The 18550-nt window shown below is 38.5% G+C and overlaps 1 protein-coding gene across 1 annotated transcript; it reads right to left on the bottom strand.

Moving 5' to 3' along the window:
• Nucleotides 1–1217: 1217 nt before the first annotated feature.
• LOC134653587 (tetraspanin-9-like) lies at nt 1218–17777 on the bottom strand. Its single transcript, XM_063508984.1, has 5 exons — nt 17621–17777; nt 4702–4890; nt 2593–2751; nt 1761–1970; nt 1218–1350 (listed from the first exon to the last, which is right to left on the bottom strand). Exons 1-5 carry the CDS (start codon nt 17678–17680, stop codon nt 1285–1287), a joined length of 684 nt encoding a protein of 227 aa, XP_063365054.1. The 5' UTR covers nt 17681–17777; the 3' UTR covers nt 1218–1284.
• Nucleotides 17778–18550: the final 773 nt, after the last annotated feature.

The following is an 18550-nucleotide window of genomic DNA, read 5'->3' as shown; positions in this document are numbered from 1 at the left end:
TAATTAAGTGTAACATAACAAATTTCTTAGACGGGTAAATTCTATATCTGGTTTAATTGCCCGTATTGGATTTACACGCTGTAGATATCGTCGCTACTTTCAAAGTAACTTGTTCTGTCTGTCAATCAAAATAAATAAAATATATTAAAAACCATGACTGCTTCCTTAAAATTAACTGAAAATTTAAAATAATGTTTTGGTAGAGTTATCTCCGTGACACACTCGTCTGCATTTTAAATATTTAACTTCAATTGCACTCGGGGGGCCTTATTGTAGTTATTGTAGACCTGATTAAAAAGGTAATTTATTTGTAGGTAAGATTTGAAAGAAATAAAGTTTTTTTTTAAATATTATTAGTCACCCAAAGAACACGATATAAATTCAAATATATTTACCTACATACGAAGTACCTTTATGTTCACTTGTCAAGTTGTCACCGTAGCAATTATCACTTCAGTAACTCGTGATAAGTGGATAAACGTGACCATAATATCGCGGTAGCACTTTCTCTGACCACTTTCTTACGTGAAATCATCTCTAGTAATATTACAAAATAAATACTTACATTTCGTCATATTTTCAATTGTGGTCCTATGCATGGTCCGGGCGTAAGCGACACAGAAAAGACCCCAACAAGATTCAGAAACACCTTCGAAGTTTTGGACCTTTGGACCTGGTTTAAAAAAATCCTAGTTGTAAAGACGTCTAAGTAGACCTACTACACTATCTAAACAACAGAGAGACGTTAGCTATCTTTTTTTCAAATATTACCCGCCTCGGCTTCGCACGGGTTAACATTAACAAATTATACATAAACCTTCCTCTTGAATAACTCTATCTATAAAAAAAAAACCGCGTCAAAATCCGTTGCGTACTACTTTTAGAGATCTAAGCATAGGTACAATTAGGGACATTAGGGACAGACAGACAGCGGGAAGCGACTTATACATACTATACGTTGATTTTATACTATGTCGTGATATTTCTTGTCAAAAATATCTTTACACAAATACACATACAGAAGGTCGGTAGAGTAGAAGGAGTTAAGCTCTTCCGTCTTAAAATAAGAGAGATCTTGCCCTGTGACGGTCTCAGTCAATTTTATATCCCAGTTTCCCAGTCGCCCCCACATTTACCGTATGACATTTGTTTTATTATTGTTAGCGAATGTCTCTGTTTAAACATGGGCATAATGCTTCCGTAAATAAAACAAGATATTAAGCAAGGCACAAATACTTTATTTTCACTTAAATTACTTAAAATGTAATCTTAAATTAAATTAGCTTAGAACGAGCTCTTTCTGTTCGTGATTCTATTCGAGAGGAAGAGCCCGAAGACCATGGCCACCAACTGAAATAAACACAAGCATGCTAATTAACAGAAACAAATTACAATCGCATTATTTTATGCTAAATTTAAATATGATCTGTAGTACTGACATATTCGCTAGCGAGAATAAGCTAACTCACAATACAGCTCCATGGCACTGACATTGGTGCAAGCGAGATGCATTGCGTTTGAGTTGACGCAGACAGTCACTATAGCGCTTGAGGTCGCGTAAAATTCATGGGAGGGTATATGGGCTACCCCACACTAGCGTCTCCCGAGCCGAGCGTCGGCGTCTAGTCAGCGCTATGGAAAATGGCGTCGCTGCGCACTTACGCCAACGTTGCGTCTAGGTCTAGCAGCATCCATAGAGTTGACTAGACGTCGATGATCGTGGGATGCAAGTGTGGGTCTCTCTATAGGTGAGTGCTTACCTCAACAACGATGACGGTGATTAGCACGATGCCGACGATGTCGCCGAAGGTGTTGAACCAGTCGGCGACGATGTTGGCGCAGCCGCCGAACGCGTCGGCGGCGGCGCAGGTCCCGACGTCGGCGTCGGCGGGGTCGGCGCAGCAGGTCGGCGGGAGCGCCGCGTACACGCCGTCGTACGAGCCGGGGCCGCTCACTCCACAGCACCGGAACTGCGGGACAGTGCACTCATTAATTTACCGAACGCGTAGCACGAACGAAGCGTCTTCGTTTCAGGTTGGCCAAAATGCTTTGTTTATAAATTACCTTATTTGAAACCAATATAAGAGCAAAGTAGGACCATTTTATGTTATGTGCATAACTAGTAGGTACCATGATAGTACAGTCATAGTTTATATATAATAATATAATTTAATTATAATTATCTAGATCAAACAACGGAAATACGATGAGTCACCTTTATGATGTTGATGATAAGAGGATTAGAGGAAATTCCTAAAGATATATGTATCTACATATTATTTTCCACGTAACCAACTGGGTTATTTATAAGTATATTGTACTTATTTCTTATCAATTTTGACGACTCAACTAAAATATTTACGATAGAAAGTCACGTAACCTAACCATTAACAATTATATTCAACGTACGCGTAGAGACTTGGCCTTTTGGTAAAGCAATCTGAAAGGGTCCCACTGATCATCAGTCTACCGGACGATATTAAATAGCCTGTCAGTTGTTCGGAACTGACAACTTTTTATTGTAACTGACAGGCTGATGTCGTCCGGCGGACTGATAATCAGTGGGCCCCTTTAGGAAGAGAAGGTACTCACAGCAGCCTCAACAACGTGGAAAGCCTCCCTCAAGTTGGTGTTGTCGAACGCGTCGCGGATCCAGCCCTCCACGACGTTGTAGATGTCGCTCAGGTTCCGGAAGATCACCACGGCCAGGTAGATCTTCACCGCTGCCAGGATCATCATACACACAGAGTACTGGAGAAAAGATTACACATTTTAGTAAACACTATAAATTGGGTTGATGACCTATCGGATTCGGATCCAGATTCTGATAATTTGTCAGCGAAAACATTAGTGGAGGCGTGTTAGTGTTATTGTTTTTTTATTGCCAAATATCTATATTTTTTACTTCTGGTTAGTAAGAAAAGTGCGTGTTCAAAACGGTCTAACTTTAGTCATATTTTATCTGTTATTAGGTATGTTTATTTAAAAATTTCGTATACAGCATGGGTTCTTGGAAATATATTTTAGTAGGCACAATAGTATTGGGCGCTTAGTACTTACCTATCTCATATCTACTTATCTATGTACCTACATTTCACGATAAGGATGAGATCCGATCGATAAATAATTGATTAAACTAAGTGCAGTTAAAGTAGGTTAGTTGCAGACAAATTTGGAAGGAATACTTTGATGAGCGCTCGCTTACTAAAGGAATTTGGTACAGAACAATTCAATGTCAGCCCCCTCAGGTCCCATGGTTTGACAAAAAACTAAGTAGGAAACAGGTAGTATCACTCCTTAGGCTTCGTTCCGGGCACATTCCATCAAACAAATTCAAGCACCTGATGAGACTTGCTGCAACACCAAACTGCTCTGAGTGTGATAAAATAGAAGACGTCCATCATGTGTTGATGGAATGTGTCCGCAACGAGGCGTTGAGGAGTGACATGACATTCATCAAAACTACCAACTTAGGGAGTTGCAACGTCGTCCTGGCATCGCCTCTATCGGACGAGGCCAGGATGATGTGCAACCTATACTTAAAAATAATGTAGTGGTGTAAGTAATGCTACACTACTACATTATTACCTGATCTCACTACAGGGGTGACATAGTCACTGTGTGACAAAACCCCTTTAAAAATTAAGAAAAAAAAAAACGAATTGGCTGGAAGTGCTCTTACTAGGAAATATATATATATTATGTTATAAGCATTTTGTAGTGATTCAGAAAAATCTTTAAACTCTAGACAACCACCGCGAAAATACGCGGTATAGTGGTTTTTACAAGCTTTTATATAACCTGCAATGTTTGTATGTACCTATGTTCGGATCAAATCTCGACAGCAGATCATCTCGACTCCCTGATGGCGCCGCAGCACCCGAAGAATGCGATGTGGAACACGACGGCGCCCACCCCCATCACCGGGGTGGGGATGGCGGTGGGCGCCGCCCCCACCACGTCTACCAGGTAGGTGAACCGCACCACCACATCACCACCGGCCGCACTGTCGCAGACTCACCATGATGAGCAGACATCTCGACTCCCTGATGGCGCCGCAGCACCCGAAGACGGAGATGAGGAACACGACCGCGATGTCCACCAGGTCGGTGAACCGCACCACCACATCACCACCGACCGCACTGTCGCAGACTCACCATGATGAGCAGACATCTCGACTCCCTGATGGCGCCGCAGCACCCGAAGACGGAGATGAGGAACACGACCGCGATGTCCACCATGTCGGTGAACCGCACCACCACATCACCACCGGCCGCACTGTCGCAGACTCACCATGATGAGCAGACATCTCGACTCCCTGATGGCGCCGCAGCACCCGAAGACGGAGATGAGGAACACGACCGCGATGTCCACCATGTCGGTGAACCGCACCACCACATCACCACCGGCCGCACTGTCGTAGACTCACCATGATGAGCAGACATCTCGACTCCCTGATGGCGCCGCAGCACCCGAAGACGGAGATGAGGAACACGACCGCGATGTCCACCATGTCGGTGAACCGCACCACCACATCACCACCGGCCGCACTGTCGCAGACTCACCATGATGAGCAGACATCTCGACTCCCTGATGGCGCCGCAGCACCCGAAGACGGAGATGAGGAACACGACCGCGATGTCCACCATGTCGGTGAACCGCACCACCACATCACCACCGGCCGCACTGTCGCAGACTCACCATGATGAGCAGACATCTCGACTCCCTGATGGCGCCGCAGCACCCGAAGACGGAGATGAGGAACACGACGGCTCCGACCACGATCACAGCGATGGGGATGGAGTTGATGGCCACGGGCACTATCTCCACCAGGTCCGAGAACTGCACCAGCACCGCGATGCCCACGCCGAGGAGTCCAAGCCCGGCTAGCTGATGACATATTTAAGATAAAGTAGCTTCAGAGTGGTGAAAGGTGAAAGCTAAAGGTAAAATATATGGGGGTTGTAAATAATCATTTAATTTCAAATTAAATAATTATATTTTTATGATGTTGCCTATTAGATGATACCTATATACATACAGTGCCAACCACTTAAATAGCCTCACCTATATATTGTGAGTATTATAATTATACGTGATTATTTTGATCAATATATCTTAAATTTGAATTGTACGCCCTGACGTTTATCGAACGACACATTAACAAGTCCGAACTTGTCTGCGCGCGAAACGTTGTGGACGCAAGAGCTAATACGGGCCGTCCACTTGAATAGCCTCAGTGTAACATAATCGTCCAAACCGTGCATTTAAGTTTCGCTTTCAAATTTATTTTATTATGATTAGATAATACAGATGGCATTCTATTAAGTACCAGTGGGCTTAGCACGGTAGCAGTTATCACGCAATATGGTATAAAATATGTGAATAAAACGTTAGTTACCGACGATTTTATCATGCATACTATGGTAGCAGACGATATATGGAGTTATCCACATTTGACAGCGGTAGATGACAGAAGACAATTTGCATAACATGGGGGTTGGATAATTTGACATATTATCCCATTTTGACAGTTCAACTTAGTTAATTTTATCTAAGTGCTTCTTAGGTGACGATAAGCCTTGTCGTGAAAGCAAAACTAGTGAATAAACCTATTACAAATACAAATTACAGGTAAATATCCGTTTTTCTATGATTATATTGAGAGTTATTAGTTACAATGTTCCGCTTTATATAATATAGTCAATATTTTATTTGCAGGGAAGTCAAATTTTATTATTCCTACTCGCGGCTGCTGTTGAAGAAACAAAGCGTCGAAAAATCTCGTGCATAGCTTTAAGAAACGCTTGCAACCCGTTTGATATGCCAGACGAAGAGTTTCGGCATATTTACAGAGTGTAAGGAGTGTGCAGTGCATTTATGTGCCGAACTTAACGCAGAGTCTCAAAACGGTGATAGATTACCAAAACACCTTAAAGGTAATTGTAGTGTTTCTTTAAAGTTAATATGTATTCCATGTAAGACAGGCGTCTCAATGACAATGCTACTAAACTCTTAAATACTATCTCATATTATAATTGTAAAAATTAGTATGTTAAGATATTCTGTTGCACAATCTTATACTTATGCTACTAACTTACTAACAGAGGTTACTTATTTAAGCCACTTTTTACCTCAACATTCATATCCTAACCTAAAGGGGAAAGTCTACTTACCTAGGTACTTGAAAATATTACATCTATGTTCTTATTTGTTTTAGGTTTTAACAGTATTAGCTGTAATACTGGTAGCTGATGGCAACTACCAACGCGGGACTAGTCAAGATGATGGCTTGTCCATTGGCCAGACTACTGTAAGTCAATACCTTTCTCGAGCAACTTGCACACAGAAGGTAAGTTCTTTTGAGCACTGAATTAAGTACTTACTAGACATAAAAAACTGTGACGTTCCACTAGGCATGTCTTAGTAACTTTTTTGAATAAGTATGAGTGTGGCTGTATTGTGCAATGAGATAGGTAACTATTGTTTGATAGTTATGTTAAGTAGTTACTGGGTCTAGGATACATACTGTTATTCTTCATATTCAATTATTCATTATGTGAAAAAAACTGACAATCACAATATAAATTCCTGAAAATCTACCATGTGTAATTTTAAGTGAAATTGTATATTGTGAGATAAATAAATCATATCATATCATATCATAATCTGGGAATGCATTTAAGGTTTAACTAAGGCATCCAGTTCTAGTTCTAATGTGCTGCATTGTTGACAAACATACTTAGTCATATTTTTATTAAAAAAAAATAATACAGGCCTATTGCTTGATGACTAGCGGAATGCGCAGCAAGCAGCAACCTCGAGTCTAGGACAAAACTTAACTTTCATATTTTTGGTGTGCATCAGTAAGCGTTCATATTGCTCTTCACGAGACTCCAATGGATAATACATATATATAAAAACTAGCGGATAATATATATAAAAACCAATGGATATTATTCCCCGAAATGGTCGTTCCCGTCGATTAGTTACTAGTAGCTATATTTTGGGTGCAAATAGCCTGCACTCATGTGAAAATATTTCATTCATAGCTGCCACATGAACCTGCTGTTACTTATTTCCTTATTTTTCTTCCAGAAAACTTCTCGTGGATACAGGGGGAAATTAAGGAAGGCGCTCCCCGAGGACTTCCTAAGCATCATGCACAAAACCGGCTGTTGTTAAGAGCCCATCAACCTGCACACTAGCGCCACTGCTAAGTAATCGTGATTATTTCAATTTAACGAAATATATTTAAAAAAGGGGGCCGCTACGCATTGTATCTTGTATTAAAGTACCTTTTGAATACTCGTACATCAAACTAGTTTCTATGTTGCTGGATTCGTTTCGTTGTCTATGCGTCCAAGTTAAAACGGCCGTTTTTGTTTTGAGTTTATAGATTGACGAATTCAGCAACATAGAAACTAGTTTGATATATTCACAAGGTACTTTAATACAAGATACAGTACGTAGCGGCCCCCTTTTTTTAAATATCTTTCGTTAAATTGAAATAATCATGATTATTTAGCAGTGGCGCTAGTGTGCACGTTGATGGGCTCTTGAGAATGTGCGCGTGCGAGCCAGCTTAATAAATACTTATTTCGCCTATAACCAACTATGTTTTACTATCACACAAATACCTACCTAATCTATTTACCTATTTTTCTATGGTCAATCTTCATACAAAACAGCATTCCCCGCATGTAGGTGTCGCTTATTCTTATTTTTCATTTTAGCGTACAAAATCTGTCACTGTTACTACTTATAGCTTCTAAACGTATTTAATCCGACTTTCATATATATACACTATAGTATAATCAAAGCATTTTAAGCACGTTCTTATTTAAAGACGCATCTAGTTAGTCTGTGGCGGTCAAAAGGTTAAATAAGAATATTCCTAAATGCTCTATTATGCTATAAGTCTACCTACTTTACTATAACTACGGTCAGACAGAGTTTAATACTCTAATAATTAATGTTAAATTTTAAAAAACTATGTTAAATCCATTAACAACAATGTCAATGTTCTCGCGGCGTTGGCACTGTTGTCAGTCTTCTATGTTTACTAGGTAAGTTAAGAGCCCGTCAACGTGCACACTAGCGCCACTGCTAAATAATCGTGATAATTTAAATTTAACGAAAGATTTTTTTAAAGGGGGCCGCTACGTATTGTATCTACATAGTATTAAAGTAACTTTTGAATACATCAAACTAGTTTTATGTTGCTGGATTCGCCGATCTATGAACTTAAAACAAAAACGGCCGTTTTAACTTTGGACGCATAGATTGAAGAATCCAGCAACATAAAAACTAGTTTGATGTATTCAAGAGGTACTTAAATGTGACGGAATCTATGAAAAGGGATCTTATTGTCGATGGCGCTTACGTCATTATTAAAGATGCTCCGATATAAATATAATGCCGCGCGATGTAAGCGCCATCGACAATAAGGTCCCTTTTCATAGATAATGCCCCAAATACAAAATACAGTACGTAGCGGCCCCCTTTTTTAAATACCTGACGTTAAATTTAAATAATCACGATTATTTAGCAGTGGCGCTAGTGTGCACGTAGGGCTTGCAATTCGAATATTCGAATATTCGAATTTGTCGAATATTCGACCTGTTTTGATATTCGAATATTCGGCCGCTCAGGTTTCGAATATTCGAATTTTTTTTTATTACTATAAAAATATCTATGTCATCCGCTGTAGTTACAGTTTCTGCGTGTTTTACGGGTATTTACAGTGAATGAGGAACGGTAGGTACCCAAATACGAAGGAAATAATATTTTTACTGTATTCCTCTCGATAGACTTCGTGAATACAGTGAAACCTAACTCAATTTAAAAGAAAACTAAATCAAAAAGTATGTTATTTTTACGGTGCGTAAGTTTTAAGTTAAAGGGTCATTCTGTTTATTCAGTACAAGCGTACGTTAAGCGAATTTTTGAAGTCTAAACCTTGTCACTTATCGCAATTCTCAAATTTAATCATACCAAACCTGCCCAACTTGGTAATCTATCCATGCACCTTTAGCTGACGAATAATCCACCCAGTACTCAACTAACTTTTTCCCTTAAATATTCCAATATTATATAATTAGCCGACCATTAGGAATAACAACTTGCCAAAACAAATAAAGTCAATAAAGATTCAAAATACAATGAAATTAAAGGCCTTTTTACAGGCCTCTGAGTGATTACAAGTTAATTTAAATCGGAAAATAATTACCTACTAAAAAAAATATCTTACATACCTAGGTGTTTGGATGGTTTAAGTTATATTATTTCACGCAACGACGCATTTATAATAAATTTATCTAGAAATATTAAATACGTCTAATTTTGGCGTTTTACTTGTTTTTATAAATGTGGGCATCTTATAAGTAGTAGGCTGATAAAACCTAGTCAATTAAGTGGATTTCTGCCAAATATCCTTAGTTTTAGCAATATGTGAAAAAAGCTTTTGAATAAAACGATAATAAACCGTTTTCTCGTTCCTTTTCTTATTTTTTATAATATTCGAATAATTATTCGAATATTCGAATACGTCGTCAGAAAAAGTCGAATATTCGAATATCTGAAAGTTTCGAATATTTGCAAGCCCTATGTGCACGTTGATGGGCTCTTAACAATATCGGCTCTGTGCTGCTGGAGAGAATATTATAAATGGGTAAATAACACAACTATTGCCAAAAAGATAAACCAAGTTTATTTTCACATTAAATTATGGTATACAAACAAATCATTAATTGTCGTCCCCGGTGCGAAAGTGCCCATGATGCTAGCAACTTTTCAATGCTGGATTACTATGGGCAGCTTTTGCACCAGGAACGGCTCGGAGCGAGGGCCGTAATGTATAGGTATACATAGTAATGACCTGAAAAGGGAAAAAGTGTTTTGGTCTCAGACACACTCAGAGTACTCAGACAACGATATAACCGGAGAGTTAGCCACGGAAATAGGTACTTATGCAATTTATAGAGCAACGTAATCCCTCTAGTTAGTGTGCCATACTATCATTATTAATTAATCCGGTCGCCTGGCAGCAGTTCAGCGGTGGGTGTGAGAGTGGTTGGGCAACAACGGAGTTGTAAAATCAATTGAAGGTGTGCAATTTATAGAGCTCTGTGTTTGGTGTGATATTATAGCTAATTATGTATTTAATTCAAATATAAGAATGCCAGGCGTTTTTGCTTTACGTATATAATCCACTCGTACTTTTCGCAATCGTACTTTTTGTACTCTGTCACAGAATAAATAATAGTTCTACTTTGTTCGATTACGCCTAGGTATGTGTTAAGAAAAAGTAGAAGACATATACAACTATGCGTGAAGCAATTGTGAGTCAGGTGCAATTTGCTCATGGTCTTCCTGCAGGCGCTCAAGTGGTTTGTGTACTTTCATCACCTGACACTACTATTCCCCCAAATAAAACGCCTGGCATTGTTATATTTGAATTAAATATATAATTAGCTATGATATCATTTTACAACCCCTTTGTTGCCCATCCACTCACACACCCACCGCTGAACTGCTGCCATGCTGGATTAATTAATAATGATAGTATGGCCCACTAACTAGAGGGATTTCGTTGCTATTTCCGTGGCTAGCTCTTAGACTAATATATATAATATACAAATACTTAAATACATAGAAAACATCCATGACTCGGGAACAAATATCTGTGCTCATCACACAAATTAATGCCCTTACCGGGATTCGAACCAGGACCGCGGCTTCAGAGGCAGGGTGACTACCCATTAGACCAGACCGGTCGTCAAAACATATATATGTACTTACATAAGAGAATTTGGGACGTTAGCCGCGTACCCTGCCTCGTTTCCAGCCTTGGCCACCGGTGGACTTGATCACTTTATCTTTAGTGTATGACATCTATTTCAATTTATAAGAACTGAAACAAACTACTAATGATGTCGCGGGGTAAACTATAAAAATACTAACGCGTTGGCCACATTGCGCGACTGGCTCCGGCTAAGGCAGGGAAGGCTAGATGGGAACGAAAGGTCCGATCGCTGTGTCTCGCTACAACCTATGGTTGTCGCCTTAGCCGAAGCCAGTCGAGCAATGTCATGGCCAAGCCGTAAGCCTAAAGGCTTCGTCACACAGGCGCGTTTTCCGGGCGGGGCGTTAGCGGGGCGCGCCGCTTTTACATATAAAACGCTCACGCCCCGCCCGGGAAACGCGCCTGTGTGACGGAAACTTAAGCGTATGCTGAGACGCAGGCGACGTAGGTCACGCAGCGCAGCACAGAGCGATTTTTGTAAAGTATAGAACGTCCTTTAGGTACGCACACTCCAGAGTAAGGACGTTCCATACTTTACAAAATCTGCTCTGTGCTGCGCTGCATGAACTGCGTCGCCTGCGTCTCATAATACGCTTAGCCTAGTGGCATTATTCATAAAAGTGTTACTGCCCTGAATTAGCTATGAATCGTTTGTCTTTATCTGTCATTTTGACTTAGATAAAGATAAGGTAAAAGATAGTTTATTCAAGTAGGCATAATTACAATGCGCTTATGAACGTCAAATAAAGCTAGGTAGACCGGCTCCCTTATGTATTTGAAAGAAAGGGATAAAAAATTATTTAACTAAATCAGGTCCGTAAAGTTTTATGAATAAGGTGGTAAGTACATATCTTGTCAAATAAAAATGATATTTTTGATAAAAGTTTTTATTGCCGACTATAAAAGCCCCTGTACACAATGGGCCATCGCCGGCCAAACCAAGGGACGCAGCCATGCGGTAGAATGAGATAGCAATATCACTTGCTCCCTCTAACGCATAAATGCGTCCCCCAGAATGGCGCATTGTGTACTGGGGCCTTAACAGGCAATTAATACCTACTCATAAAAACAATTTCTAAGAAACCCAAACACAAATTAGGTTGCTTTATATATATCAAAGAGTTTCTTTGACCACATCCTGCGTCCATCATCAGATATTCGGTGGTACCATAATATTGCGTTATCAGTTATCACCCAACTTAAATAATGTATATTAAGTTTTAGCTCAATCGAATAAAGAGACGTGGGGTCTAATTTATCTTGTAATATGTACTTGATACATACATTGCAACTTAAAGGTTTGTTAGAAAAAACCTTTTAAATACCACTGTAATAGTTTCACCTACATATGCTTAACAAATAAACACTTTTACTATTGACTTCGAAATGCATGGACGTGCCTGCTGAGAAGTGTGTTCCAGGCAGAAAGTCAGAACTTTTTTTTGCCGCACTCTCTCGTTCTATAGCTAAATATTATGACTATCCCTTTTCTAAATAAGTCATTAAATAATTGAGGCTGCAGATTTTAGTTAATTTCTATCGTGTCCTCGATAACTTGAGTGTCCTCCAATATGTTATGACTGAAACAGAAACAAATAGATTAGATGAGGTCATGATTCTATAGTGGCGCAGGCTAGTACAGAGGTTCATTTGCAAATTATAAGAAATTAATGTCATTTTTAGAAAGCTGTCGTTTTTAAGTCAGGGGGATTTTATAGTTTCATTGGTCCGATTTCGTTTCGACTGAAAATAAATTAAATTTTGTTCCAGTAACTATTAATCCGTTATTTAAAGCATTTTTGTTATTATTATTTTATTAAAGAGTACCTATTATGTATTAAAGTGTAGTCTATGCCACCTGCGGCATAAAAACATACCAATGAACATCTTATTCAACAATATTTGTCTCAGTAGTTAAGCTTTTATGCTAGGGTAATACACGACACAAACATACCCACACACATACATACATACCTACATACATAGGCTGCTAAAATCATAATTCTTCCCATTGTCACGTATACAATCAAACCACTTAGGGTATTGCAAATGAAAACATTTAAAATAAGAGTACCTACTTAAATCTTTCAATTAAACTGCTGGCAATACACACTAGGCTATGCCTGCGCAGTTTAGCATGTACACTGTACAGTTCAACTGCACAGGTAAAGCCGGTTTGGAAACTGCAGTCGAATGCCTTTTTACCTGTGCAGTTAGACTGTACATAAAAATTAAATATTAATAATATTTTATCCTTATGTCTTAGATTCATGGCACAAAGTGTGGTGGTGTTTTTCTTTTGTCAATACACTTGAATTCTTACATACAAAACCAGCTTCTACAATATTCAGACAGGGTAAAAAAAAACAATTTTGAAAGTGAGGTCTACGGGTTCCAAAGTTTTTAATTGTTGTTACAATCATTATGACCTTTTTCTGCAGTGTGAAAAAAATGTCAATTGGTAGTTTAGTAGTGTATCTTTCAATGTTGTTAACTCTAGTTTACCAAAAACAAGTATAACAAACTAGAACTTTCTAGTTAGGTAATTAATCTACAGTTGGATCAACTTTTACAACATCCATTGTTGCCATGACAACTTCATGCAATTATAGTAGTCATAGAACAGTTTTTAACAAACTTTTGTCACTTAGTAGAACATAGTCATAGTAGAAGATCAGTGTCAATAGTTTTAAATGGCACAATAAACTCTTCATGATTTTAGTTTAAGAAAGGTGTACTTACATCTCCAATCCTTGATTCTTCTGGATCCATTTTAGACAAGCCAGTTCTCCCGGTAATTGGTTGAGTTACCGCTCACTGCTAGCGGAGCCTGGGTTGCTGCCACATTGATTTTTCTAACTTTGCAGCTCAATTAACGACAAGTCTGACAATAAAAATAGAATTTATAGATAATTGACACATTTAACAGCTAAATTGTATTCAGTGATGACTTGATGACCCTACCTGCAACGGTAGTTAGAAACTGGATTTGGGCTAATATCAACAAGATAAACAACAAACATTAACACATTAACTGCCAGCGACTCACTAGGGGAGTTCACTGTTCGTAGGCGCTTTTTGCTACATACGGTTTTTCCCGTGTTATCGGCTACACTCGTAGCGCGTAGCTCGCGCTGGCACTGAATGTTTTAAGTAATGCTAAGTTATGGATGTTTCTTGTGTCCATACTACAAACTTTGCTTAGTTTGAGATGAGGTTGATCTGTATTAATTATTAGCATAGTACTTACCGACTTCCATGCCTGCTGCCACTGATCTGTACGGATCGTGCTCTCATAGAACTTGTATGCAGCACTGCACTTATCTCTGGCTTCCGAGAGGCTCATGGTCCTCCCTGTACTCCCTGTAGGCGAACAGGGGATGCTGAGTTATATATTTTGCTAGCATTTTCTTCTGCGTTAATGCATCGACTGAAAAACATATTCATGACAAAATCAGTTATGATCAAACGAATTATAACTTTTTCTGTAAATAAATTATTGGTTTTTAGAGAAACTTACATTATGCGTGGCATTTTCTTTAGATTTCACAGCAAATCAGTATTTTTCTTCAACTTGGTTTGTATTCTGATATTTTCACTGATCACGCGCGTACGCGATGCTTGTCAATGTCAAATTATTGTCAATTGACTCAATTGTCAAACACGATTATCCGTGCATGTTATAATGTAGGTCAATTTGTATAAAGCTGTCACTCATTTAAACACTTTTCAATTTGGAAGTGTAGTAATAAAATTGACTATTCATGTTCAAACTATGTCCGACACACGTCCGACATATGAATAAGGGCAGCCATTGAATAGATTTTTCATAAGCTCTACGCATAGACAGTCGTGGTCACTATCGTATGATAGTCGATAACTTTATTCAATATCGACGTGGTAGGCTTATCGTAGCTCGGGGCCATGCTCAGCGATATGACATATTTACCAATAACGTTAGAAGACAACGTATCATACCACGTGCAATATGATACGCCCGTGCTAAGCCCGCTGCAGTAACGCGATAAACACAGTGTTTTTGTGACTATGGGACGTGGTAAAAAACTTACAAGTTTAGAAATTGAAAAGGTTAATTTTTATTTATCTCTAAAATTATCCCATCGTGTGATAGCTAAAAAAATAGGTCGCAGCCTTAAAGTTATTAATAATTATGTTAATAATAAGGAAAATTACGGCCACCAGTATAAAGGACGCACAAAATTTGCCACTACGGATCGTGAACGTCGACTTATTTTACGCACTGTTTCAAATTCCACCAAGATCGCCAGGCAAATAGCTAGTGAAATAAATACTAGAGCATCTCTCTCTACGGTTCGACGGATTATTAGAATATCATCCCACCTCAAACGAAATAAAATCATGAGTAAACCTCCTTTGCGCGAACAACATGTGGCGGGTCGACTGTCTTTTGCTAAAAAGTACATGTGCTGGAAAACCGAGTGGCGAAATGTGATTTTTAGTGATGAGAAAAAGTTTAATCTAGATGGTCCAGATGGATTTAAATATTATTTTCATGACCTAAGGAAAGAACCGAAAGTACTATCACGTCATCATTCAACTCTCGGATCGGTGATGGTTTGGGGAGCAATTTCTTACTATGGTACTGTTGATTTAATTGTGGTAGACGGAAGACTAAATGCTGAAAAGTATTTAAATTTATTAAAAGAAACAAAAAGTAAGATAAGAAAAGTAATAGGTAGAAAAAAATGTTTTTTCAGCATGATAATGCTCCCATACACACGTCAGCCTTAGTTACAAAGTAGTTTGAAGAAAACCAGATTAAAGTTCTAGATTGGCCATCCTTGTCCCCTGATCTGATCATCATGGAAAATGCCTGGGGTTGGCTTTCTCGGCAAGTTTATTACAACGGAAGACAGTTTAGTAATAAAGAAGAACTGATTCAAGCTATTTACACTATTTGGGATTCTGTGAACGTTAATTACATACATTCTTTATATGAATCACTACCTAAACGTATTTTCGAATTAATAAGGTCTAATGGAAGGTATACGAAATATTAAACGAAAGAGTTTTAATAACTAAACAGTATCTTTTAGCATGTGAGGCTATTCAAGTGGAAGGGTCAATTATTTGTTTCACGTTATTTCTTAAAACTTTGATTAGATAACAATAAATATTTTATTTACTATTACAAGGCTTCTTGTTTTATTTCATATTTAATGTTTAATGTATATCTCCTTTTTATATTACTATGAGAAATATTAATTTTGGTGAGTGAGGCTATTCAAGTGGCTGGCACTGTATTATTCAAATCTACAGAACTCACTTGGCCTCTTTAGGAAAAGATCGCCTAATTTGTTCTGATTTTGCACTATTTTGCCCAAACTCGACATATCAGATCGGAAGAAGTAGGGATCACAATATACCAGGTGAAGTGTTTAATTCCTCTAAAGTCCATTCAGTCCGAGCCGAAAAGTTCACCTAGAGCATGTTGGGCCATGCCAGTGTAGGGTTCCGTATTTAAACGTCAGTCACAACAGGCGGACTTAAACCAATAAAAATTCAAACCAAAGTTACAAATGCATATTTTTTCCTCTTATGTCCACAGACGGGCAACATAATTCTTGTCGTCTCTATGAAGCATTTTTGCTACACATCTATCGGGAAAACTCTTCCACTTTTCGTACCACGTAAATAGTAAAAGCAGCGGTGACCAGCCTGTGACTATAATTATGATTTAGCGAATGGTTTATCTAAGTACACTAACTGTGTTCTACTTTAAACAGTGCCAAGGATAGCACCGATAGTATTTTGGTTTCCAATAACAATTTAGGACCTAAAGCAGAAAATCTTACAGGTATATAAGGCAGTTTATTAGTTTAATGTGTAACAAATCGTTCCTTAACAAAAAGATATTATAGATAGCTATGCCTTCAAATGTTACTTATATATGTACCTACTCGTATGTACCTATTAAACATTACTAACTTATATTTTCTATGATACAAGGATAAAGTAACAACTATGATAGAGTTAGACCAAGGAAAGTTGGCAGCGATTTTGACAGCCCAGACCAAGCCCAGACTGTGTAAGAGTGACTTTAAACATCAAACTTCTATGAAATTATGACGTTTAACCCTTGCATAGTCTGGGCTATCAAAACCTAAAACCCTATTCCGCCCTCTTTACGGTACGATCTCGTGGCTACCGGGCCAAATCAGTAGAACAATCGTGCCAAGTGGCGTCGCCTGAGACAAAATTGCATACTGCTCCATACATTTCTGCACTTACTTACCAACTATACATAGAATAATTGTATAATTAAGAAATCGTTAAGGCTCAATTACACGGCGCGCGAACTCGTATACGATTTTAGTTACATTGCGGACCATTGAGGTTACGTCAATTCAGCCGACCGATCAAGTGACGCAATGTAATTAAACTCGCATACGAGTTCTCGCACCGTCTAAATGAGAGAGTCAGACCAAGCTAAGTTGGCAGCGGTTTTGATAGTCCAGACTATGCTATATGAGATGACTATATTATGAGTCATAACCAATACACGCTGACTTTTCCGGAATCACAATACCTTTTGACATTAATTAATATGATTTAAGTAAGCTAATAATTATATTTGACTGAGGGGAAAAGACGCAGAGAAAGGCCCAGGCTCACATATCTCAGCCAAATAAAAGATAAAGTTTCTGTCGTGTCGTACGAGGGAGTTAAAAGGCTGGCCCAGCAAAGAGAAGAGTGGCGATTACTCCACCGACAAGAGCATAGCTCTTAAATATTGATGGATGGAAGCTAATAATTTAAATATTTACTTACGGCAAATACTGCATTGGCGAAGAACAGCACATATTTCACAACAAACGCCGCGAGGCACATTTTTGAAATAATTAAATAAACTTTTTACTACTAAATAATTTGCAAAACTGTACTCCGTGAACTACCGAGTATGACTAAGAGTAACACTACCTGTATGATATTTATCAGGACAAACAAACACTGGGTTTTAGCTTATCTGATAACAATTTATAACAATGAGAATGTTAAGGCCGTGACGTGGAATATACAAATAATATTTTTTTGGGTGATTTTAAACGTAATTGAAGGGGTGTAATGTTATTTTTATTCAACGTTTGGAAAACTAATTAGGCCGATTCTGGTTTTAACAATCTGATTTGATCTTGTTGCGCGCTTATTCTTGTTGTGCCATGTATCTAAGAATTGGGGATGAGGATAGCTTCCTTTGGCGGGAGGTGTGGTGACGTGATCTAGACTATTCTAGACATACCTATCGTCCGACTGATTAGTCGATAACGATAAGTTGTCACTTATCGGGAGTGCGCGGAAATGACCACAATTCATATGTAAGTGAGGACTATTATTAACATCTCTTCTGTGTAATGTGTTACCACTTCTCCTTATTCAACTTGATAGCCTCATTGTTGAGGATCGTGATTTCCCCGACGTATCACTAATTTTTAAATCGGTTAATGTTCTATAATATTTTTTTATTCCGGTATGAACTATAAGCAGAAAAAAGTCGTAAATTAAAAGGTAATGTTTTTATACTAAATATATACCTAGTTATGTAGGTAAATCCATAGTGATCAGCAATTCAGCAACCCAGGCTTCGTGAAGTGGACATAAAAATAATCAGCTTCAAGCTTCGTCACCTACTAACAAATGATACAATACCTACTCTTTGTTGCACACCTCACACCAGTTTACAATAGATGATGATGCATGATG

Source organism: Cydia amplana, chromosome 13 (genome assembly GCF_948474715.1).
Source record: "Cydia amplana chromosome 13, ilCydAmpl1.1, whole genome shotgun sequence".
In the NCBI taxonomy this organism is placed as follows: Eukaryota; Metazoa; Arthropoda; class Insecta; order Lepidoptera; family Tortricidae; genus Cydia; species Cydia amplana.
This window is presented reverse-complemented; position numbering and strand designations above follow the sequence as displayed.